The 26088-nt window shown below is 37.3% G+C and overlaps 1 protein-coding gene across 4 annotated transcripts in view; it reads left to right on the top strand.

Annotated features, from left to right (window-relative positions):
* Positions 1-26088, top strand: part of gabrb3 (gamma-aminobutyric acid type A receptor subunit beta3) — a 108853-nt gene that overhangs the window by 71531 nt on the left and 11234 nt on the right. For all 4 annotated transcript variants that reach the window (XM_017720525.2, XM_017720545.2, XM_017720553.2 and 1 more), the window contains 4 exons: positions 11315-11535; positions 17583-17665; positions 19696-19833; positions 21730-21882. In XM_017720525.2, coding sequence (XP_017576014.1) covers positions 11315-11535; positions 17583-17665; positions 19696-19833; positions 21730-21882 — 595 coding nt within the window. The remainder of the gene's footprint in view (positions 1-11314; positions 11536-17582; positions 17666-19695; positions 19834-21729; positions 21883-26088) is intronic.

Genomic DNA, 26088 nt, shown 5'->3' with positions numbered 1-26088 from the left:
AATTAAAGCAGCAAACTTCAGACACCAAACATTTATGGACTAATTAACAACATTTCGGGAAATAGGTAAATGGTGTAAAATTGAGAGAAAAAGAAAAGAAAAAGAAGAAAGAAGGTGTAACCAAATAAAAATGAATTAGGGTAAAGGGACAACACTTGCATACAGATGTAACAAATCACATACCGATAAGAAATGTTTAATTTAGTTTGAACATTTTGGCAGACACTCTATGCCTTTATCAGATGTGCTGTATAACTATGCAGCATATATATATATATATATATATATATATATATATATACTGTATAATAATTTTTAGTTTTTCTCAACTGTCACTGGCTCAGATCTTTCCAGGAGAACCTAAAGCATCCAAGTCTGTTTGCTGAAGTATTTACAGTGTCTAGTCTCACACTCACCCTGACCTGCACAATGCTGACCCACTCTGTGCTGAATCGCTGCAATTGCACATTCGGCAAATGGACACAGCCTGCTGGAACAGGAGCATGACTCAGGATCACATACACTGCTGCGTACTGTGGAGGAATCTCCCCCCTCTCTTGTCTTGCTGCTATTCTGGTATCCCCAGTAGACATTGTGGTGTTAAGTTGACGTAAATGCTGTTTGACTGGTGCACCATAACTGTGTGTGTGTATGTGTGTGTGACAGAAAGAGAGAGCGTGCACTCCTCATCTCACTGATGACACCATTGCCTCACTTTCCCAAAGGACCTCATTTAGCGTCTGGAGTTTTTGTTTCTCTGTCTCTCGATTCCTTTTTCTTTCTGTTTTCACTCCTGTATTTTTCTAGCTTTGACTCTCACTCCTGCTATTTCTTTTTGTTCAATAGGACAGAAACACCAACATATGTTTTCTTGAGTTCATTTGTTTCTCTGGTGAAGATTCCAAATCTGTTTTGTATTCAGAGACAACAGCAGAAAGATTTTCTTTTAAATTTCACAGAAACATTCTTAGGCAAATCATGATTGAAAGTTAGATCACTGAACTGAAATTAATTGAAAAACTCACAAACATTTTATGCAGCTTGATTTGGCTTTGGATTATTCTAATTTAAACATAGGTAAAAATGGATTCTTCAGTTAAAAATAAAGGTGCCAAAGAGGTTGTTTAAAGTAGTACCATAGTACAATCACAGCCTTAAAGAACAATTTGTATGGGATATGGAGTATGAAGAAAATTGAAAGTTCAAAAAACAAAACTCCACATAATGTAATTTAATTCTATGCCATTTTTTTCCCTAAAAGCCATTCATCCAAGCCAAGAACCTTTTAGGAACCTTTATAGAGTCTATATTCCTGAATTAAGGGTGGGTGATTTTGAAAACCTGCAACATTGCAGTGCTTTAGCATGAGGAATTTCTCCACGAAACATGGGAGAGTCAAGGCCTTGGTCCGTAATGCAGCTTTTATTTAAGACTTAACTCAAAGGAACAGTTTTAGCAGCTGCTACTCAGAATTAGCCTAGCCTAGCTTTAGAGCTTGTTTGTTTAAAACCAGGCTACGAGGAGCTTCTGTTCACAATCCTTCAAAGGAAAACTAGCCCCCGCCCTTCAACTCAGTCCAACAAATGAACATGTATACAGGGCGTTTCTAAGGTCTAAATGAATCTAAGCTTGGCACTTTTTTCAACAGAATATATTGATCTTTGGAACTAAATCAGAGAACCCAGACATATACTGATGCCACGGTTCTTTTTCACTATACAATACTATTTTCACAATACATGATGTGAATCACAATAAGGTTTACTAAGTTGGAACAGACAAAAAAAGAACAAGTAGTGTTGTTTAAAAACGCCTTTCAAACACTGTTTGCAATATTTTTTATTCTACATTTTACATACTGTACTGCACTAAGCAGGCCTAATAACGATCACTGTATTGATGCGTGTAGTTGTTCAGTGTTCTTTAAGTATTGATGAAATTGTGAGTATGCTCAGAAAATCATAATGTGTCACAGTTTTTACAATAACAGTAAATATTGTCATATTGCACACTCTCTGATGTACTTGCTTTGATGTCTTTCTTCCAGAGGAAAAGTTTGGAAATGTGGCGTAGACTTGCATCACTGTTGTACTCACTGGTTTAACTTCTTAACAGACAATAACAACACTGATTTAGAGAAGCAAGCTATTCTGAAATAAACATAGCAGGCTAAATCCCATGATGTCTTGCTCTTTCACTCCAAGTCAGGCTGCACTTCAGAGTTCACACATGGATGAATAATTTAAACACATAGTGTTGCAGTGTGTATGTTTTGGTGGGGGGCTGGGACCAGTCTGGTTTTGAATTATTGAGTATTTCACAGTCATGTAGGGAACAGGGTTAGCAGGGTTAGAGTGTGTAGAAGAGTTTTGCAAGCTACAGGATGTCTGAAAATATCCTACAACACATTTAACAGCTGAGTCAGGAAGGACATGTAGAGCCACTGTACAAAGCGGCTAATATCATGCACTTTAGCAAAGTCAAATAGTACAGCATCATCCATGATGAGATTTAAAAGCTTGATCATATTCGGTAGTAGTGGAGAAGAACCTCAGTGCCTCATTAACAACCACAGAGTTGGTGGTTCAAATGGCATGTGGTCTACTTATACAGAAAGGGGCCATCTGACTGACTGACATGTCAAAAGATCTACCAAAGACTGCTGTTTTGTGCAAAATGCACAGAAAAGAGTGGGTCAGTAGCTTGAAACAAATGTGTGAGTTACTTGTAAAGATAGGAGGCTGTAAATTTAAGACCTTTTTTCAATCCACCAACTATTTCTTTTATAGGAACATTGTTGTCAGGATGTGTGAAGGAGGAAACTGCTTACTACTGCTAAGTAGCTCAAAATTTGGTTAAACAGAAGTTACTAAAATAATCAAACAGCCACCAAATTTGCAATAGAAGAGGCCCATTGGTATTTCTGTAATTACCTTCGTTTTGTGAATAAAACAATATAGTAAAAAAATTCACATGCTTATCATCCTGCTCTGTTTAATTTGGGAGAAATCAGTTAGTTGTGTTGTACTCAGTCAAGTACTTGACCATAAGATTACTTGAAATGCCCAGCAATAGTTAAATTATGACTAAATAAAGAGCTAAACTGTAACTGAACTAAGTATATGCTAAAAGAGAAACGTTAGTTACCTCACTAGGTCAAGTACATTGTTGAAATATTTTATGTCAGAAAGCATAACTTATTGGTTGCAGATGGTAGAAAATGTAATTCTATATTTGTTTCATTCACTTCACACACTACTGGTAGTGTTGCACTTTAAGTGTTTGTGTTGTAATCAATATTCTGTACATTGTTAGTTTAAACTACTCTCAATGCATGGTTTACACTAATTTACGATTGAATTTCCAGCTGGTGCAACTGGCTATAGTACATGTGATCAAAGATGCACAGGCATGTTTGAATTTTTTGGCGTAGGTAATTCTAACATAATAATATGTAAAGCACATTGAGATGGTATTGAAGTTGAACCATCCATGAGTCATGTGGGACTGTTAGAATGGTATAGAATGATTGTATGGGGTTCTAAGATGGTTCAGAGGACCCAAAGAACCCTGAAGTATCATGCGCATGGAGATCATTAGCTATTTAGTTACTGTTTGATAGTCTAGTCGGTTCCATCGATTAGTTAGAAAGGGAATGACGAATGAAAACTTGTGCTAACAGGGATGTATTCACATGCATGTTATTTGAATCATAAAAGTAACCGCTTACAGGCTGTTCAGCGGATCTGCCAAGCCCAGCTAGTGGGCGGCAGACAGGCGGGTGGTCTGGACCTGCTTGTGTAATGGTTTCTCATGCCGGGCTGGATCCCCAAGTTAGCACTGCCTGAAGCCCAAGACAAAGCAGAGAGAGAGAGAAAGAAAAAGAAATAATGAAAAAGAGACACAGGGAGAAAGATATGGCTATGAAAAGATAATGAAAGAGATGCAAGATCATGGGAGATATAGAAGGAGAAATGATAGGACGCCTGTGATATGTCACACATCACTCCCTATTGAACTGTAGGTATTTTCCTGTACAAGCCCCCAAAAGCACTGTGTCTTAGTTTCAGACGCTCACAAATGATGCAAATTAAACCCTTAGTTGGAGTTTTTTTCTTTTGTTTGTTTGTTTTTGCTATAGAATTCAAATCTGTCATTCAATTATAGTTTGAGTGTAACCTGACTTTTTCCATTTGTATAAATGTGAAGAAATTACCAACATGGCAAAAATATAAAGGATAGTTTTTCTTATAAAAGACTGTACACACAACAAAGCTTTTGTAAATGTAAATCATATGATATGTGTTCATCTACTTTCAAACACAAATGTAGTACATATTGAAAGTTTAGAATCCACAATATTCATGGCTGATGACATGTGTGGCTGCAAAGGGTTAAAGAAGATTCTCCATCTCCTGCACAGTGATAATAGCCACCTCCTGTTTTTGTGGGAAGCACTCAGTGAAAGGGTCATGATGAGGTTGAGGATAACTCTACAAGCAGACTTCCCTTATTTAAATGAGGCCTTTTTGTGCTGCCATAAAAACAGCATTTAAAGAGCAGATATGCATACAGCAAAGGTCAGCAGCTTAGCATTACTTTGGTTCAGGGGCTAATGCGTATTCATTGCCTAGGCATAGAGGATTATAAGCTTCTGTAAAGTGACTGTAGTGCTTCAAGACACACAACATGTGTACACTTGATAGAAATAAATTGGACCCATAATAAATGAATGTGGGTTTTAGCAAGACAGCATATTTTTGGATGGTTATGTACATGTATTTATGCCTATACATCACACCTTGAGCAAGTGAGAGTGTAGCAAAACCCCAGGTTAGAAAAATTTCATGCAGAAGAAGTGGCTTGATTCAGTGATACAGAAGATTTAAGTGTCAGATGAACAGAAGTTGAGTTGTATCAAGCTCTCTCAAATCCACTAATTAGCGCTTACACTTCTCATGGTGTAGGGCATAATGTAATGAGGAAGATTTGTGTCTTTCAGAATCATTTAGAAGATTAATTAAAACAAAAGTCTTGTGCAAAGAGCAAGAGGGAAAGAGAAAGATATAAAAAAGAGGGGTATAAAGGCTTGATGGGTTGGAATAAAAGTATAAACGGTTATCCTTAAAGGAGCTGTGTCTGCTATGTCATTCCTTAAAATATCTGGTCTGCAATACGTGCATACAGGCATTTTGGTGCCTGTAGCATATACTCATGTACTCATCATGCCCATGGAATCTGGTCAAAAAACTATACTATTACTTTTTATTAAATTACACTTTAAACTAACAAATATTCAGTTAAAACTATATTGTGTAAAACTATATTGTGAAACCCAAAACTTTGTTATGATAAGGTAACACTTTGTCCTTTAGTCCTTTAGACTGAAGTTTTAACATAGAAAGCGGTTGCTGCTAAGTTATCCTAGTTAGTTGTAGTAGTTTCAGTCAATAGTCAGTCATTGATACTAGTACTGGTATCAGACATTGGGCTGATACTGTGCCCCTTTACTCATACTTAAACTCATAAACAGGCAAACTAGCTGATACCATGTGATGTAAGCCAAGTGTATGCTGCCCCGCTAATCAACAGATAATTCAATCTGGCAGGGAATGAGGGTCTGCATTCACAGCAAAGTGTTACTGACACCATGGTGGTTGGACATAAAGTCCCTGGCCAATCTAAATATTCTGCCTTGCTATGTTCCTTTAGGACACACATGCTGATTGATTTTAGAACATTTTTAAACACGCACAATCTCAAATACTCCCCCAGGACATATGGAGAAGGCCATAAGTCCATATATGCAGACTTTACTCTTTTTGACTAAATAAAATTGGGAGGCATAAATGCTAATATGTTCTTTTTTTTTTTTACCATTTTTGTAAAACAAGCTGTAGAGAGATGGTGTAGCCATACTGTGTACATCATGATAGTTACCTGTAGACAATATTATTTTTGTACTGTGTAAGTATATATCATAGACTTTTCTGCACACAACGTACTCAATCTAACAAAAATGGTATTGCATCCCTGGTTAGTAGTAAAGTGTTGGCACTGTAGGTTCATAAAAACACTATGTTTAACAATTATATCCAAAAATGTTTAAAATGCACTAAGGTCTTTATACACATAACAATAATTATTGTATGATTTATTCAGATGTCAATAAATCACATTTAAAAACTGCTGAGATTTTGCACACCAACCACAATTTTCAGGATGGCGAAAATGTGACATCACATTTGCCCTCTGTTTGATTTCTGATAGGTGACATGAACAACTTACGTGACCAGTAACAGCCAACCCCAGCATAGCAACAGCTAAGATGACTGATCAGCTGTATGCCAGCAATTAGAACTTTTTGCCAAACATTGGAAGGGTTAGCTTGTCCTCTGCTTGTCACATGTGATGCTGCATGACCAAAAGTAGCTCATACTGAATACGGAGAACTGAGCTGTCAGTGAAGGTAGTCATAAAGTTTAAATTGTTGAATTAGGTGTTGAAACTAGGCTATGTTCAAACTGCAGATAGAGTTGACCCAAATCCATTTTTTTAAAATGCGAGAGTTGTTCCTGTGTGGCAAAGTGAACAGCAAAAACACATTTAAATCTGACATTTTAAATTCCAGATTGAGCCACTTTCACATGTGGTTCTGAAGTCCAATCTGAATTTGGCAATGTGACACTTGCCTGAACAGTCAGATCAGAATTCATGCAGGTTTTACTTACTCAATCTTCATCATAAATTCACAATGTCTGTTGTTTTCTGCAAAATTTGTTCAGCATAGTCACTTTGATGTTTGTTTGTCCTCCAACTATAAAGTATCAGTTCGCTACATCATGAGAACGGTGTGTGCTCATTTTAAAGAAAGATGGAGGATGGCTGGGTTTGTTGAAAGTGAGAGCTGGGTGGAGAATTGTTCTTTTGTGCATGTGGGTCAGTTTAGAAGTGTAATCTGTTCAGACTAATGTCAGTATGTCACTATTACCTGAAGTTTGAATGTAGCTTTAGATACGACTAATAAATTAAAGCTATTAAAGAAAATATCTACGATTGAAAAAGTCCATTGCCAGTCTGGTGGGTGACTAGGTTGAGATTTTGCCTGTTGTAAAAAGTATCATGCAGACCACTGCTCAAATGGCTTAGGCTAATGAACTCAATTGGCTTCTTATCTGCAGGGAGGGAATGAAATCACCCCTAAAGGAGGAGAGCCAGGCTGAGTCTGATCAAACACATGTTTCTAAACGATGTCTAACAAGACCTTATTACATGAACAGATTGTTAGAAGTGTAGAGGACAGCATGTCAGGCCTTTATTTTACCCTTGAGTACACTATACACTAGTGTACAGAGCATTCACACACACACACACACACACACACACACACCCCTCTATACAGGCAGACATTCATCTACATTACATTCAACCTGTGCAGTGCTTCCTGCTGCATACTAAGCAAGTTCAATAGTTCGCCTGGGGAACCTGCAAACTGTATAAGCCCACAGTTTCTACCCTTTTAAAATTCATTGAGTTTTAGACGTAGCTCAGATATAATGCCCATCGTGCCAATGGTTAAGTTTGATTGGATTTCCCAACAGTGTAGAGCTGGAGTCATACAGTATAACTCTTCAGAGTGATGTAGAATACATAGCTCTGACAGTTGTGGTGAAGGTAAGGGAAATCTTTAGGGGTCTGCCCTGGCTCATGGAGTGCTCCCCAGACAGGCAGACTTTAAAAATGGCGGTCAGCTTATTTCCAATCTGAGTTGTTTGATGTTTCTATAAATATCACCCTGACAACAGAAAATCTATTTCTAGAACTCACTGCCTTCAGATTTCTAACTAGAGCGAGAGAGAGCAAGAGAGAGCAAGAGAGAGCGAGAGAGAGCGAGAGAGAAGGCAAGAGAGAGCGAGAGAGAAGGCAAGAGAGAGAGGGACAGGCTAATCAGAATGTCCTGAAGTGCAGGGGACCCCCAGATGTTTTAGAGTTGTAACAATTGAAACAATTTATTCTCTCAATCAATGCATGTTTACACATCTCTACCATTTCAATTATATTGATTCTGTAATGACAGTTTTATATAGAACCTTATGTTTGAACAGAGTCTATTTAAAATGGCTGAATTTGACTGAATCAAAATGTATATATGTTTTCTATTACAAAAGGGCCAGAATCATTGTTACAAAAAACAGCCTATCATTATCCTGCCGGTCTGCTTCATCTGACGTACGTTTCAGATGCCAGGACTCTAAGTCTCTATACTAGAGGATTCTTTATTCCAGGTATTTCTGTATTCAAGTAAGCCATTTGAGAGAGATTCTAGCACAGCCTGAGACATGATATCTCACTCCCACACACACACACACATCCTGAAACGCAAGTATTAATCTAAGAAGTGCTTCACTGTCTCTTTAGAAGGCCAAGCATAGTCTAATACTGTTTCATTTACCTCCTTCAGTGACTGAAGGTTTTGATTAACACAATTATTGAATCAAAATGAAATCAGATTGAATTGAAGCATTTAAAATGAATTCAATGATGAACCGTCTTTGGGACAGAATTGCCATTAAGTCAGTGATTCACACCCTAGCCGAAATGACATTTCCGAGTCCTGCATGAAGGCCTAGTCTCATTTAGAAAATTCATAGTGAAAGCATTGTGAAATGTGACTGGAAGGCCAAGTGCACTGGGCTTGGACACAGAGCAATCTAAGAGCTCGCTCATATGCACAAAAGCCAGGCTTACTCCTAAGCAAAGTCCAGCCAGTAACAATCATGCAATCACAGTTCATGGTAAACCACTGAATTATTCAGGCTTTTATTTCTCAGCTGTCAGCAGCTTATCGAAGTCTGTGCTGATAAAAGAGGAAATATCACTCACAAAACTCTGACTGCTTCTTTAATACAGACTCCAACTTAATGTTTAACATTGTGTTACGTGTCCCTTGTCAGTTTATCTGCTCTGCAACTTTGGCGTTTACATTGAACTTTGGATATCCTGAGATAATGTTGAGGGGATTGGGTAACTATCTGTAATTTGGGATGTTTTAAGTTTTAAGTGTTTTTAAAGTGATTCCACTGAGACTGATAAATCCATGGAACTTCAGTATTCCCTGTCAGATAAACAGATGCTGTGTAGCTGCATTTTTCATGTACCAATGTAAACTTGTTGTACTCTTTAAGGTACAACAGTGGTGTAAGGTACAACTGTCCACCTCACGATTCGATTCGATTAGAGCGCTCAGACGGCTGCGATTACAAAACGATTATCGATGCATCTTTATGCATCTTTTATTTCTATACAGGATTTCTATTTTCTCACTGTGTAAGGACTTAAAACTTTTAAAGCTAAGTATTTGTAATGATCCATGATGAATTTACTTCCAATATCTTTTATTAATACAACAAATGAAAGTGATGTGTCCTGTTTTTTTTTTGTTTGGAGCATGAGACGCAGGCTGCCACTCATCTGTGATAAAATCCGTTGTTACGGTGACATAAGATCCAGCATGTTACCGCTGTTCTACCCGTTTTCTGTAGTGATTTTATAACTTTGGTTTTGGTCTCATTAAGAGTGAGGGTCGCTGTGTCAGTAAAATATCTTTCAGACAGGATGTGTGCAACATGGCACAAAAGCCCTGATTCTCAACAACAGAGAACTGGCGTGCAGACTGCAGTTCACAAAACAACGCAGTCTCGTCTAGCTAGTAGCTAATGAAAAGGCAAAAAGATAGATTTAAAACGAACATTTAGAGACAAATGGACTTACTTGCATTTATAAGCACTGCACTTGGTTTCCTGCTATGTTAAATCTGCAATGAGAGACTGTTAGACACTAAAAAGTAGCGAAGATGAAGTCAGTTTCTCTTTCGAATTTTCCTGTTCCACCTAAAGAAGCTGGTGAAAAAGGAACCTCGTAAACAGTCGAAAGTTGAGAGATAACTAAACTAAGAACAAAGAAACAATTAAACTTTTGAGGAAAGTGTCCTGGCGGAAATTGGAAGAAGGAGACTATAGCTAAAGCTTAAAGCAGAGCAAAGTAACTCTGTGTTTTGGTTTATATTTTTAGCCTATACTATGATATTATCACATACTGGACATATTGGACACTGCACTTCTGCAGTTCCAAGTTCTGCCTTTTGCATTCTGTTAACATTACGTTTAAATCAAAATTTAGAAAGTCGACTTTTGACAATCAATTTTACCCCACCCCTGATATATATATATATCGCTGCTGTCAGAAAAAAACCTTATATCCCCATTTTTCAGTTTTTTTGCATAAGCAAATGCCCTTAACATTGTGTGTAAATTTCATGACAAATGGACCAAAAGAAATGTCCAAAAATTACTTGTAAAAACGTCACACACATGTGTATGTATGTGTGTGTGTATGTATGTATGTGTGTGTGTATATATATATATATATATATATATATATATATATATATATATATACACACCTTTCATAATCTATTGTTTTAAAACAGAACAATCCAATAAAAAAGCTGGAGACAAGACAGGGTGTATGGAGCCAAGACAACTTAAAAAAGTATAACTGCAATGGAACATAAGACAATTATGTTCGCTAATGGTACTGGGGGTATTGCAACAAGAAGGATACCTCCCCAGGGATGCTTTAGTACTTTTTTTTCTGAGAGTGTCCACTGATTCTATCAGCTAAACAATATATTGTTTAGGTCCTAGATTTAAAGGGAATTCCACCAAATTTATGTGTAATTCCTTTGGTGCCTGCTGCTTAGGACAGAAGTTTAGAGAAAAAGGTTTTAGAATAAAACATGTTTTTACATTAAATTCATGGTGGAGAGGTACAAGCAAGGCGCTGTATGGCAAAAAACGTACCTATAGAAAACAATTTCAAATTCAGATTTTCATATATACTGGTAATCACCATAATTGACATTTCATATAAAAGTTCAAGTCTGTTAAGTCTCTGTAGTAGAGGATTCTTTATTCCATAAGGTATTTCTGTATTCAAGTGTCCCATTTGAGATATATACTGCTAATCACCATAATCAATAGTCCATGTTAAAGTTCAGGAGACAAGTGTGGGTTCACTAGTTATTTTGAATAGTAAATAAGATGGTTAAATGGATGGATCACCACCAGCCTCATCAGCACCACTGTAAATTAATCTGAATCTAATCTTCTAGACTCTGAATGAATTTATTTACATCAAGGCTGTAAAACATTTTTGCTCAGTGTTGGCTTATATAAATAAAATTGACTTGCCTTGTTTTTCTCTGAGAACATTGTTCATTTACTCATTTGTCAATCTTTCTTTCATCCTCCAGGACTACACGTTGACGATGTACTTCCAGCAGTACTGGAGAGATAAGCGACTAGCATATGCTGGGATCCCTCTCAACCTAACCCTTGACAATAGGGTCGCCGACCAGCTTTGGGTCCCTGATACATACTTCCTTAACGATAAGAAGTCTTTTGTCCATGGTGTGACTGTGAAGAACCGAATGATCCGCCTGCATCCTGATGGCACGGTCCTCTATGGACTGAGGTGAGAACTCATGTGTCTGCTAAACTCTAGTATCACTGTCAGGTTAACCTTTACCTTTTTTGTTTTGCAAGCATACCTTTAATATTTATAGACTATCGCACACACATTGATTACAGATTGCCATAATGTTATAAAAATATCAAAATATTTTACTGGAAGTAGCCGAATAATAAAATAAAACACACTACCAATTCCAAAGTGGAATTAGAATACATTTTTGCAATAATAAAGCCAATTTGGTTGCAGACAAGTGTATAAAATGTCCTGTGCAATTTCACAGCTTTCACATTATTAGTAGGACATTTGAAAGCTGTAAATAAAAAAGGAATAAATCCAGAATGATGAACAGAGCTGTAGAAGACTCTAAAATGACTGAGAACACTGTAAAGTCATAACAAAATTCAGTCAGATAACATGCAAAAATTGTATAGTCAGAAAATTACCTTACTGTTTATCATTTAATAAATAATAAATTGAAATTAGGGATGCATTGATACTGATACTAGTATTAGGTATCCATCCGATACCATGTTCATTTACTCATAAAAATACAACAACATCCGATGCCACCTCATACCATGTAATGTGTGCGTACCATGTGAAGCCATGCTACTGAAGAAACACCTAAAGTTGGCAGTGAACAAAGGTCTGCTCTCATGGCAAAGTGATGCTGATGCTGTGGCAAACAGACACAAAGCTGTCAGTCACTTTAAACATCTTGCCTTATTCGTGGAAGACATTTACTGTGTGATTTTGTTCCGGACATTTTTTGAACATTCAACTGCAGCTCTACCAGTGAAATAAACAACCCTAACAAGACGTGAACTCTTCAGATGCATTAGCTTCAGATGTGATTCCTGCTGTCACTGTGCTCCAGAGATTGTTGTTGAAAGAGATAGATGAGGAGCAGAGATCAAAACTGTGCTTAACTTACAGCTGTACTGAAGCACTTTTTGACGTAGAGCGAAACCCACTCTTCTCCGCTGCAACACTACTTGATTTAAGGTAGTTATGGTAGCATAGTTAGCTGATGCTTTTAAACTCATGTAAACTCAGCTAGATTTGAACAATTTAACTGTGAAGTTATGTGGCATTCATTCACACTAACAGCTTCTCTAAGTAGGTTACTCATTCACACTAACAGCTACTCTAAATAGATTACGCAGTATGGTATCAGAATCGGTGTTGGCAAGTACCAAATACTGTATTAACACTTTCAGCTAACCTTTATTCATTTGGTTTCACAACATTTGGTTTTCAACAAAGCATTGAGAGATTACATGTGACACTGCTCTACCAAATCGAGAAAAACATCTTTAAACAGATAAGATATGAAATATGAAGGATTATGAAAAGATAGATGGAGGTATGTTTTGGGAGGACAATGTAAAATCCTTTTATTATACATAAATAAGTGAAAACTATTTAGGAAAGGGACCTGTGATGCCCCTGACTGAGTGAACATACTGATGTATTGCCAGAGAGCGTCCTATTCTGGTCAGCACACTCAGCTGCTAAATTACATAAGCGCTAATGTGTGCCCTTATCTCATTAGAGCCCTTTAGCGTTATCAGGGTTTTGATGCTAAACGAGCTCCTCTGTTCACTCTGACATGTAAGAGCCTGGGTGTGTCTCCATCCCCTATTTCAAGCCATAGCGGAGGAGGATGAGCAAGAGAGCATAGCTTGATTTAGCTTTTTATCTCGCAGATAAGCTTTCAGACACTAACATAGCCACACAGCAATGCACTGTGCACGAATAGTCAGGGCTTTTTATGTCCCATAAAAGGTTATTGTGTGACATTTGAATATAACATTAGCGATCTCCCAAATATTTTTTTCTTTCACAGCCCAATTGGAAACTGGCCCTAATAAACTGATGCAAAAGAAGGAATTGAATTGATAGAGCTGGGTTCATGGGAGGGGCTATTTGTTTCTCTGAGCCACAGCCATTGAAGTTAGAGTGCTTACGCATGTATGGTAATGCCTGTGAGTGCTCTCTCTTTAATATAGCCCTGAAATGAAAGCATGAAAGTTACTCTTTAACTGATGCATCGGAAGCATTGCCATGTGCTTCTGAAATGTTCTTGTCTTTAATAGTGGAATAGTGGTATAGCAGAATATTGTAGCTTTAAAAACACATGGAAGTCAAGGACCAGTACGGCTAGTGAGTAGCCACATTTACATGCTGTTCACAATGCTGTAGCACTGTGGTGTGACACTACATGTCTTTAATGAAGTCCAACTGTGTGTAATTGTTTTTGTTTGTGCAGTACTGTGAAGTCCTATAGGCTGTGAATGAATAATTGAAGTTTTAATTTTTTTTTTGTTGCATATCTGAACTGAGACACAGCAGTATGTGACTACATGTCTTATATTTGAGACTACAGCTCCCTAATCTATCACAAATCCAATTCTGTGTTTTGTAGGTTCAGTATTACTGCCTAGTATGTGAGTAAATAAAACTCCCTTACAGTTTTCTCTTGTCCCAGCAGTTGTTAGCATAAGCACATTTAGCATAAAATATGTTGACCATTTTAATTATAACATTTCACTTAAAAATCCTTATTTTCTATAACATATACACAGATTTAAAAAAAATGCAATTAATTGTGATTAACTATATGAAATTCTGAGATTAATAAATAAAAAATTAATAAATTTTTTACTCATTTGACAGCCCTAATTAAAACACAGATGCGTTTACTTAATTGCAAAAATGATGTGTTTCAGTAGTGACCATTCTTAATGGTACACACTGATTCAGACTGTTTAACATGTGGCCATGAGGGACAGGGATGCAGTTTCTGTTCCTGCTCTAATATGAAGGGGTCTGGCGAATATAAGTCTCCATCTATGGACTCCTTTTGTGTTTCGAAAGTGACATGAAAACATGGGACAGCATTTTTTGAATAAAGTTTTAATATTGGGAAATGAGGTTCATGGTAAATCTAATTCTTCAAATTTCACTTTGTATCTCCATTTTTGTTGATTTTCAATTTTCTACATCATTTCAACATACCAGCTTTCCATTCTTATGAAGAACCAATAGAAATATAAAGCTAAAATTCTAAAATCACTTGGAATAAAACCTCTTTACATTAACTTACATTGAAAGGTAGTATTTTTGCATTCTCCTGTAGGGTTACTATTTTGGAGAAGCTTGTTTTTTTTTTTTTTGAATAGCGATCGTAACATATATCCTAACAAAATCATTGTAAATATCTATGGTCTGATTAAAAACAGAATACAATGATTAGCAAATCCTTTTCAACCTATATTCAATTAATTACACTACAAAGACAAGATATTTAATGTTCAAATGCATAAACTTTATTGTTTTTTGCAAATATTCACTCATTTTGAATTTGATGCCTGCAACACATTCCAAAGAAGTTGGGACAGGGGCATGTTTACCACTGTGTTACATCACCTTTCCTTTTAACAACATTCAATAAGCGTTTGGGACCTGAGGACACTAATTGTTGAAGCTTTGTAGGTGGAATTCTTTCCCATTCTTGCTTGATGTACAGCTTCAGTTGTTCAACAGTCCGGGGTCTCCGTTGTCGTATTTTGCGCTTCATAATGCACCATACGTTTTAAAATAAAGTTTATCTGTTTGAACATTAAATATCTTGTCTTTGTAGTGCATTCAATTGAATATAGGTTGAAAAGGATTTGCAAATCATCGTATTCTGTTTTTATTTATGTTTTACACAACGTCCCAACTTCATTGGAATTGGGGTCGTACTTTGGGACTGCAGTTAAAATTAATTAGGGAGAATGGTCCATTTTTGCTTGGAAATGATGTTTACTGTTGAATCAATAATTTAAGTTCAGTTCTGTTTTTTCACTGTACTCACCTTCTTATTGGAAAACATGAGGTGCAGCTCAAGGGTACTTTGGACTCTAAGTGTACTAGGTAGGACTCATTCTCTGAGTGGACAACAAAGCACTTTTTAAAGTTGCTCTGGATAAGAGTGTTTGTTAAATGCTGTAAATGTCAACTAGATGCTTGTCAAAGCCTTCAGCTTGCAGATTGATGTTTTAATCCCATGCTCATCACCCTTGTGAGTGTTAATGTTCTGTCTAGCTAATATGAGCATTCTAGGATTAGTTCTCTCTCATAAATGCAACCCTCAAATCTCAAATCTCATAGAGAGAACAAATCAGCTTGTTATTAAAGTCCAAGCTCTCATTTGGTGAGAGATGAGATGATAGATTGGAAGGGTTTCATGTGACCACAGCAATTGTGAAATGAGATGTGCTTAATTTCCCTTGAGTTGACTGTGCATCTTTCTCTCTCTCTCTCTCTCTCTCTCTCTCTCTCTCTCTCTCTCTCATCCTCTCTGTCTCTCTTACTGTATCTTTCTGCCAAAAAACACAACCTTCTTAAAGTATTCTTAAAAATTCTTAAAAAGCATTCATTACTAAAGAAAAGCAACTGTGACATGAATCTGAATCAAACCACATTTTTATATTTGGCTGTTTATTGCAGTCATACAAAATGGTGAATATGTGTGTGGTCTGCTCTAGATTTGGTTCAAAAGCATTTTGGAGGGCGGGGGCATACAATATGAAGGCTTCAAAGGTTGGAGATTTGTTTGGAATGTAACTAGAACAAGTACAGGTGCAGTGAAATGTATGCTTTGCAGACTTCCCAGAGTTAGCAATCAATCAGTTCTAACAGTCCAACCTACAGTGCACACTGTAATGGACTGCTTCACAGACAGATTAGTAATATGAACATGGCAATGTAATCCAGTGGGTGTAAGACCAAGCAGGTAATATGTGAGATTGTATTATTTAGAGCTGGGAATGACTACACAACTCTTTATCAAGGCATGATCTAATGGTTTTCTGCTTTTTTCATATCATACTTAGTAGACTTGAATTATATAGTTGAAATGTCAATATGAATGTATTGCTAGATGTTGCGGTTGTGATATCATGATTTTTCTCATTAGTTTGTGTAGTGAATTATATTCCATTGAATGTGATTTTTAGCATCCTTGGCTCCCAAAAAATCCAGTTTATTTCACTGTTGCAGTTGATGGTGAAAGTTGGGAAAATTGAGCTCTTGGTAGAAAATTACACTTTCTATGGTTTAAAGGTGTCAAAACTCATCTGGATCATCTGACACTTGGTCATAATGTTCACACTGCTCAGTAAAACATTTGTGATCTGTTAAAGTCTAATTTCCATATTGTAGCTATTTGCAGTCGCAAAGGCCAAAATCACAATAATGATTAATAAGCAATATATTGTGCAGCCCTAATTCTCAGTCCTGTTGTTGACATGCTCTTTATTGTGGACCATTGTAAGTCACAGACAGCTTCCTCGATATTGACCAGTAATGACAGATAAAGAGGAACTTGTGTTGTTTTCCTGCTGTTTCCCTGTATGTCCGGTATGTTCTCAACCTCATTTAGGTGGTTTTGTATCCATAAGCTATTTTTTTTTACTTCTAATAAAATATTTTTGGATTTTCTATGAACAAATTTGAATAGTGTCAAAAAATGTAACTGATTCTGCATCCTTCTGAAGGTCTTTTGTGTATAAAGTGGAACATGCTTTTACTGTGATAACTAGGCTTGGAGTGTGTGTGTTGGCTGCCCCTCATGGTAGTGTGTGTTATAGGGATTTTTATAGTGAGCTCTTGGTGCTGAGAGAGGTGCTGGGAGGAATGATAATGGCTCTTCTGTTCACTCATGTGTTCTGTTACTGACACAGAGAGGAGACCTGAATGTTTCACCTAAACAGACACACACACACACACTCATAATAATCCCTTCCTTAGGTAAAAGTGCTTGCAGAAAGTCACTCTCTCAGTAATTATAAAAGCATGAGTAGACAGTACTGTACAAAGTCAGAGACCACTCTTCATTGATTTCATATTCAGTCAAAATGGCCAATAGTATCATGTTTAAAAATACTGTTAAAAATTATGAATACAATTTTTTTTCTTACATGTTTCACATACATGTGTGTATGCTTGTGTTTTGTTGCTTTGTCTTCCACACTGACACCTTTGTGTCTATGATGTAGAATCACCACGACAGCCGCATGCATGATGGACCTGAGGAGGTATCCTCTGGACGAACAAAATTGCACACTGGAGATAGAGAGCTGTGAGTGCCCTTTCCCTTCTCACACACACACACACACACACACACACACACACACACACACACACACACACACACACAGCTACTGCACTGCTCAGTCAAAAGCAGTTTATTCTGAAAGAGTTGTAGCTGTAGGGGACTGAGAGAGGCTCTGAATGATGTGTCTCAGTCATTCTTGCCTTTAGGCATGCTTAGCTTAATCACAGCCAGCAACATGGCCAGTAGTTGTGTGTTGCTTATGAGTAGATTTTAGAATAATAATAATAATTGATCATGTTCTTTGACTGTATGGCAGTGATGTAAAACACAGTGTACTACATTAAATAGTCTAACTGTAAGCCTTGCCTGTTTCCTGTTCCTCTGTGGTCTTCTGTCCTTGGGATGGTACCCTCAAAGGTACATGTTCAGTTCCTTTAGTTAGGTAACATAAATTGTTGTTTTGACTCCATACACCTTGTCCTGACTCCAGACATTTTGCTTTATTTTTCTTTTTAGAAAACTTGAAGTTAATAATAGGTACAAAATACGTGCCTGGCCCTATGTGAAAATGTGCCCCTGTAGCTTATAAATCAACCAGTTAACTGAATTCAATTGATTGTTGGGTTTCATTTCACTAGCCACACCCAGACATGGTTACTGCCAGATCTGTCTTTCAATGTGAAGCAGGCTAGAAGTTCTCAAAAAGCAGCATATGATACCACATTCTAAATAGATTTAAATACAGATGCAAAACAAAATCATTAAAAGGGACCAGTATGGAAAAACTTACAAAGCCCTTGTTAAGGCTCTGGTACACCAGCAAATCACAGTGAGAGCCATTGTCCGCAATAGAGAGACAAAGATCTAAAGAACCCCCGGCCTGACTTGCCTCAGTTAAGGTCAATGTACACGATTCCACAATAACTAAGGCACTAAGCCAAAATGGCATCGATGAAAGTTTCAAGGCACAAAAACGTCTAGATGACCCCTAAGACTTTTGGAACAATATTCTGTGGTCTGATGAGTCAAAGGTGTAACTTCTTGGAAGACATGGGTCGCATTACATCATAAGAACATCATGTCAACTGTCAAACATGGTGGTGGTAGTGTGATAGTCTGGGGATGCTGGGCTTCTGCAGGATCTGGATGTTTTGTCATAATTGAGGAAACCATTAATTCTGCTCTCTATTAGAAAATTCTAAAGGAGAATGTGCACCCATCAGTTTGTGACCTAAAGTCTAGGCGAAGTTGGGTTACTGGCGATAATGATCTGAAGTACACAAGCAGGTCCACCTCTGAATGATTCAATATAAACAAATAAAAGGTTTTGAAGGGGCCAAGTCAAAGTCCTAACTTAAAGCCCATTGAGATGCTTTGGTAAGACCTTAGATGAGCAGTTCATGCTTGAAAACCCTCCAATGTAGCCAAATTAAAGCAATTCTGTAAAGATGACTAGGCCAGAATTCCTCCACAGCGATGTAAAAGACTCATTGCAAGTTATTGCATATATTGGATTGCAATTGTAACTGCAAAGAATGTCACAACCAGTTATTAGGCTTGGGGTGTGTTTTTTATATAAGTGATAGAGGTGTCGAATAAATCTTTATCTTCAGTAAATGGAATAATCATTTAAAAGCTGCATTTTGTGTTAATTGATGTTCTCTTTCATTTGTTTTGTTTTTTGGATGATCTGAAAAACTTAAATGTGAAAAATTAACAAAAATAGAAGAAATCAGGTGTGAAGCAATTTTTTTTCTGTAATATCTTGTTATTGGGTACTGTGGTTAGACACTGACCAATGATATATGGTGTAGAGGGTAGCCAGTGGATTATGTATGACAACACATGGGCTACACTATCCAGTTGTACAGCTGTACAGTGAATCTATAATATAAGTGGACCTCAAGTGAACAGTGAGTTGTAATAAAGTGGATGATAAATGTACATTTAGAGAAGCATAAAATTATGTCTTTTAAAATGTACTTAAGCACTATGATGCACAGGTGACTCAATTATGCCTGTGAATGTGATTTGTGGATGTGTTTACTGGTCAGATGGCTACACAACAGACGACATTGAGTTCTACTGGAAAGGAGGAGACAACGCAGTGACCGGAGTGTCCCGAATCGAACTTCCTCAGTTCTCCATCGTTGACTACAAGTTGGTTTCCCGAAACGTTGTCTTCTCCACAGGTAAGGAATTGCAGCTACTGTAATTATGCACAAGTCTATCAATCTAACAATGTGTGTCTGAGTAAGCTTTACAACAATGATGTTTATTTATCAATGAATGAGCATGTTCACTGTCATTTGATGTTTGTAACCTGGCTGTGTTCAGTCCAGTTGTCAAAAAAACTTTTTAAAAGGCTTTTTCTTTCATGCATTTCCACTTTCACTGTGGAAAGATGACAGTCTGACTTGTTTTGCCTGTGTCATTTAAGAATGCCTCTATTTAAGAAGCTCATTTAGTCTCAGTTTCACTAAATTCAGAGAGGAACCATGACAAATCCGCTTGTAAGTGTCCTCAGATGGCTCTGAAAGCCACAATTGGCTTCCCTTAATTTTTCACCTGTTTGGTGTCCTCACCTCAGAAGACCCCTGGCCTCTGTTTACCCCGGTGTGTGTTTCCTGTGAAATTCACACTGCAGTGAAGTGCACATCTCAGAAGGGTGTTACTGTTGCAAGGTGTTTGTGGCTATGCTCTCTCTCTCTCTCTCTCTCTCTCTCTCTCTCCTCTCAGGAGGACTCATGAAGCACTTTTTTCAAAGGCAGGACTAATTACTGGCTTCGCATCATTCATCTAACCTCTTGTCATAGAAACACTAGCTTAGCCAATGGTAATGGAGGGGCAATTACTTCTCTGTTTCCTCAAGCTGTTAAAAAAGAAGAGAGAAAAAGAGAGCAAGAGAGGAGAAGAGAAGCACTTGATACAAGGCATCATATATTCATGAGGCAGAGGACCCACTGCATAAATTATTCCCATCTAAAGCTGAGGCACTCACAGAAGAAGCTCATTAATGATTATTCCCACTCCTGAATTAGTGGGGCTTCACCACATTCTGCACATATTGGAGGAGAATAGAAAGAATCTTGGGTTTGTTGTTTGAACTGTGTACCAGAGAAAAGGAGGAGAAGGATAACGGGGCTATGAAGCCGAAGCCTGGCCTCTTTATTGAGAAAAGAATGGAAATGCAGTATGCACATGCAAATATTACCCTGAAATATCAATGAAGGAATCCTCACATCAAACAAATGAGCCGTGTCCTGATTCCAAGTAAAATATGGGTGTGTGGTTTCTGTACGTGGGCTGTTTGATATATGAGAAGTTCTTGAAGCAGAAACTGAACAGAACGAGGCTTAGTATGAAAGGTTTGTTTACCACTTGTGTTGTCATGTAACATGGCATGCTGAGAATGCATTTATTCAGTTGACATAAGCTGGCATCTGTATGGAATAGTATTTAAAATCATATAGCATGTTGTGTGTAGCATCAAAGTCATAAGAAACCCTCATAATTAATGACTACAATTTTATGTCATAAACCTCACAGCTATTTTTTACACAGTTTTAAAATGCCAGCTTCCCTTTAGACTGTTTTATAAAAAACTAAGTGAAATTTTGACAAGAAAATGTTTCAAGCCTTTTGTAAGTTTGATGTTCCAAATGTTTATGGATGTGAAGACTGTTTCTTTCTCTTATGAAAGTTGCAGAGATTATTATTTTTTTTATGATAGCTACTGTACCTGATTGATTTGCCACAACATCAGATCAGCATTAAACATGTTTTCCAAGAAGTTAATCATTGTTTTTTCTCCTCCATTGTGATGGTAGTGCTCAAGGCCGAGGTACAACAAATCACAAACAGTTTATTCTACTGCAATATACTGTTGCCATAGTGATTGAATCACTTTGCACAGCCATTGCCATAGAAACTGAAACAAAACATTAAGTATGGCTCCTTGCTCCTTGAAATAAATAGCCTTTCTCCCCTTGTGTCTCTTATCCTCTCTCTCTCTCTGTCTCTCTCTCTCTCTCTGTCTCTCTCTCTCTCTCTGTCTCTCACTTTTTCTCTGTTGTTCTCTCTCACAGGTGCCTATCCACGGCTGTCTCTAAGCTTTAAGCTGAAGAGGAACATTGGCTATTTCATCCTGCAGACGTACATGCCCTCCATCCTGATTACCATCCTGTCCTGGGTCTCCTTCTGGATCAACTATGATGCATCTGCGGCCAGAGTAGCGTTAGGTATTGTCCTCTTCTCACAAAAAAAACATTCCATGCAGGTGAAAGTTTATGTATGTTTACAGTGAAAGGTCTGTATTCATTTTAACAACTCTGCACAAAGAAGCTTTACTGACAGGTCCATATCAAGTATTGTCAAAGCATTTTAGCTGTTTATCACAGTGTCAATCAGTCAATACATACATATACAAACACAGGTATAATAATAATTTTAGTAAGTTTATTCTATGTTTAGTATTTATTCCCAGCTTTTTTCAGGTTTTGTTTTTCTGGCTCATTGTATGGTGTACCACTTGTTCAGTTTATTTGTGTTTTTTCCTTACATTTAGTGACTCCCTTTTTTTTTTTACTTCTGTCTTTTAATTTCCTTTTTTCTTGGCCCACATTTAATGGGGTAAATTTAGGAAGCACAATCACACTGGTCTTTCTCAGATGGGGCATTTCTCTAAACACACTTGCTTTGTGTGTAGCTGTGGGTGAGTGTATATGTGCATGTGTGTGTGGTGCTGTAGCAGTGTAGGCCCTGTGGGCTGGACTGTGACTCAGTCTGCCCTAAAGGCTGCTGGGCCGCTCCAGCTGGAGTGAATGTAAGGACTCAGAGAGAGCAGGCAGCTCTGTGTTTCATTTCACCCTCACTGCCTCCACCTCCTACACCACCTCCTCACTCACTCACACTTTAGTCTGGAGCATGGAGTGGGAGTGTGAACTTAGTTTGCACAAATCTTTCATGCTTTAACATATGAACAACACAAAATACATGTTTCTGTCAACCTTGAATGAGCTGATATGCTCACCGCCTATGATATAACAGCAACACTCTCACATTTTATTTATGGCTTAAAATCTTAATAATCTTAAAAATGTTTCGGTTACTGGTACGGATTTTGGCAAATTTCTTTTCTCTTGAAAAAATTTGGTAATTTTTTTTCTTGTGGATATTTGCTTTCCATACAGTGTGCAGTAGTTGTAGTGCAAGTGTTATTGTCCTCTCAAAACACCGCTGCGGTCTCAAACACCGCTATTATTTGCTGCATGCTTAATGTTTTTGTAGGCCCTTTCAGGGGAGCCAGTTGCCTATTGTTCCTTTATATGTTCAATTAAAAAAATTAATGATACTTCAACTTGAATGATAAACCTGCCTATTTAATAGAAACTGTCATTTATTGGAACATTTTTAACTGATAGTATTGATATAACACTTATTTATTTGTCAGTTAAAAGATCAAAAGATCAAAATCATTTACATCTCTATATTTGATGAAAAGTAGCCAGCTTAACCCCAGTCAAACTGCTAGCAGTTATTAAAGGTTTGAATCTTGAGATATGTCTGTCCAATTATTTTAATAACTCACAGATAAGGCTATGAGAAAGCGAGAAGTTTACCAAAAGCCATTTAACTGCATAAAATATCCATGTTACATTTTACCCTGAATTAAAGTGCGTGTGTCTGTGCATATGTGAAATGAATGTGCTATGCTGGGTGGTGGTCTACTTTCGGGAGAATATCCTCATTAACCACGTTAAGCAGAGAAATGGGAGCACTTTGCACTGGGAGGGAAAAGTCTCCAGGGTCCCCCCACATGCACGCACCACTCTCTTCACCTGCTGCTATGCATCATTATGAGCCCCAGTGCTTCCTCTCTCATTCTCTTTTACTTTCTCCATCTTCTATGCTGCAAGGTAACCCACTAAAAACACAGAGATCAATGCAGCTAGAAAACAATTACATTTAACCTCCATTTCAGTCCCGTGGCCCACTGCAGCAGCGATGAATCTAGGCTTTAAATGACTCTGTCTGAGCTGGGAGTGGGGCTGAGGCCATCCATCCTCCACATCCTCATCCGGCTCCAGGGCTGGTGCTGTCAGTAGCTCTGACTGCATTACACACACACACACACTTTAGGAATCTAGTCATCTCTGAAAGGAAATGCAAGAGGATCGGATAATGCAGAGGGTGTTATGCTGCTAACGCTGCTATCATTTCCAATTTGAACCCTTTCTCTTTGATAGTTCAACTGACTCGGCTGGACACTCTTGGCTTGAGGTCTTGATTTACATAGATGTTTCTAAAGATTAGCACAACCTGAGCATTGGTTAATGACTAAAGCAGGTTCAGTTGTGGTTCTTTACATATCATACTTTAAATATGTCCTTTTGAATCAATTAGGTGAAGAATTTATAGCTAAAAACACTTCAAAGGTAAAGATCTCAGATTTGAGATTTCAGATATGCAGAAGTCAAAATCATCTAATTCAATAAACTGAAATAGGATTTTTGCTGCTCATTTCTAAATTATCACTATTTATCAACAGTAGATTCAAACAAACAGTCTCAAATAGTGACTCATTGAGAGTTTCTACTGGTCTTTCTGGTTTAGATACCGCTAAAAAAAATTTTTTATTTAATTTCCTGTCAAATCAGCCAAGTTATTTATATTTCAGGAGGATTTTTCTGAGGAGATTACAACCTTAAGCAAGGGGAATGTCAAAGGAAAATAAGTGAAAAAACACGTTACCAAAACTGGAGTTCAAAGAAGTATTAAAAGATATAGAGAAAATAGGACTCCTGGCAACGTGCAAGACTGGATAGAGCACAAAACTGTCACCATCAGATCAACAGCACTTAAAGCTTTCATCTTTCAGAGAGATGAGAAAGTCAAGCTCCACTCTTGCTTCAGATCTGAAAAAATCCACAAGTGTTTCTGTCCATCCTTCCACTGTGAGAACACTGTGGGTCTGAAAGGATGTGCAACTATCAAGAAGCTGTTATTGAAAAGAGAAAGAAATAGAATAATAGTAAATAGCAGAAAAATGGAAAAGTACAGTAGTAAAAAAGGAAACAAACTCTTTTCTCCATGAGGTATTGTCACATCTTTGCATTGCAGTGTCAGTGTCATGATGTATCGTTACACACCGTTATCAAATAAGCTTCCATTACTTGTTAGCTACATTAGTGTCATAGCTCCAGTGCAAAGCTTTTTAGCTAGACTTTTTAGCAAGACACCAAAATGTCCTGATTGATATACTCCATTTAGGGAAATAGATATTTTTTGTGCAAAGTTATTGCTTTAAATATATATATATATATATATATATATATATATATATATATATATATATATATATATATAACATATATATAACAAACAACCCTGGTGTAAAAGCTTAAGAATTCCCAGACTTGCAGGTAGGAAGATAAATCTCCCATTATCTAAGGATCTAGTGATGTGTGTTGAAAGTGGTGCTGCTAAATGTAACCGAGCAGAGAGTTCATGCTGCAGTCAGTGCTGTATACAGTGCATGTGAAGGTGTATTTTGGTCTGGTTAGGTAACTCCTCTGCTCTCCACTCTGAGCGGCTAGGGAGTTTGATCTTCCCATGCTGTGACCTGTTCAGGTACAAATCGATGTGGTGCGCTTTGTGCCTGTGCTGCACCTCCACACTGACACACTGCTTTTGGGGTTATGTAAGCCAGCATATGCTCCATCCACCCACAAACGTCCCCTCTTAATCTGGGGACTCCGACCTGAAAAAGAACTGTTAGAGTGCAGTGACAAATACCACTTATGTTATTTTTATGACAGAGTTGTCAGATCTGTGCAAAATAGTTTAGGCAAAACAACGGGTGGATATATTTTGGTTGAGTGTACTTGCTGGAGTTTTTCTTGTTTATAATTAAATTAAATGGTATTCAATATTTGACATCAGTCAAATACTTTGGTACCGTATTCACTGTTTGTGTGTGCTGACTTCTTAAGCAATTTGAATTAATGCAGTGTATGAAATCTGCTATATAATAACCTTCCCTTGCCTTGCCTTGCCGTGCTTAATAGTGAATTTCTTAATTTAGTCACTTTCAATCAAATTACAACACACAAGCCGAAGAGAGGAAAAATATCTGAGAGTTTAAAACGCAGAGCACAGTTTGGTCAGTATTATATGATTATTTTAGAAGCATTTGTAACTGATATAACTGAGATTCATTTATCCAAATAAATTTTGTAGATTTTATTTTAGAAAAAAACAAAAAATATCAAATATTATGTGGGCTTCTCTTGTAAAATATATACTATGGCTTTAAAAATTCAAAACTCAAAGCATTGTCTCAAGATTGTCATTTATGTTAGAGTTTCAAAGACAAGGCTTGTAAGCCAATAAATCCTCAGCTATAATGACTTATTTTGTGTTTGTTTTATCCAGAAATTAATGAA

The sequence above is a fragment of the Pygocentrus nattereri genome, chromosome 26 (genome assembly GCF_015220715.1).
Source record: "Pygocentrus nattereri isolate fPygNat1 chromosome 26, fPygNat1.pri, whole genome shotgun sequence".
Classification (NCBI taxonomy): Eukaryota; Metazoa; Chordata; class Actinopteri; order Characiformes; family Serrasalmidae; genus Pygocentrus; species Pygocentrus nattereri.
Note: the sequence above shows the minus strand (reverse complement) of the source record. Positions and strands in the feature narration are given on the sequence as shown.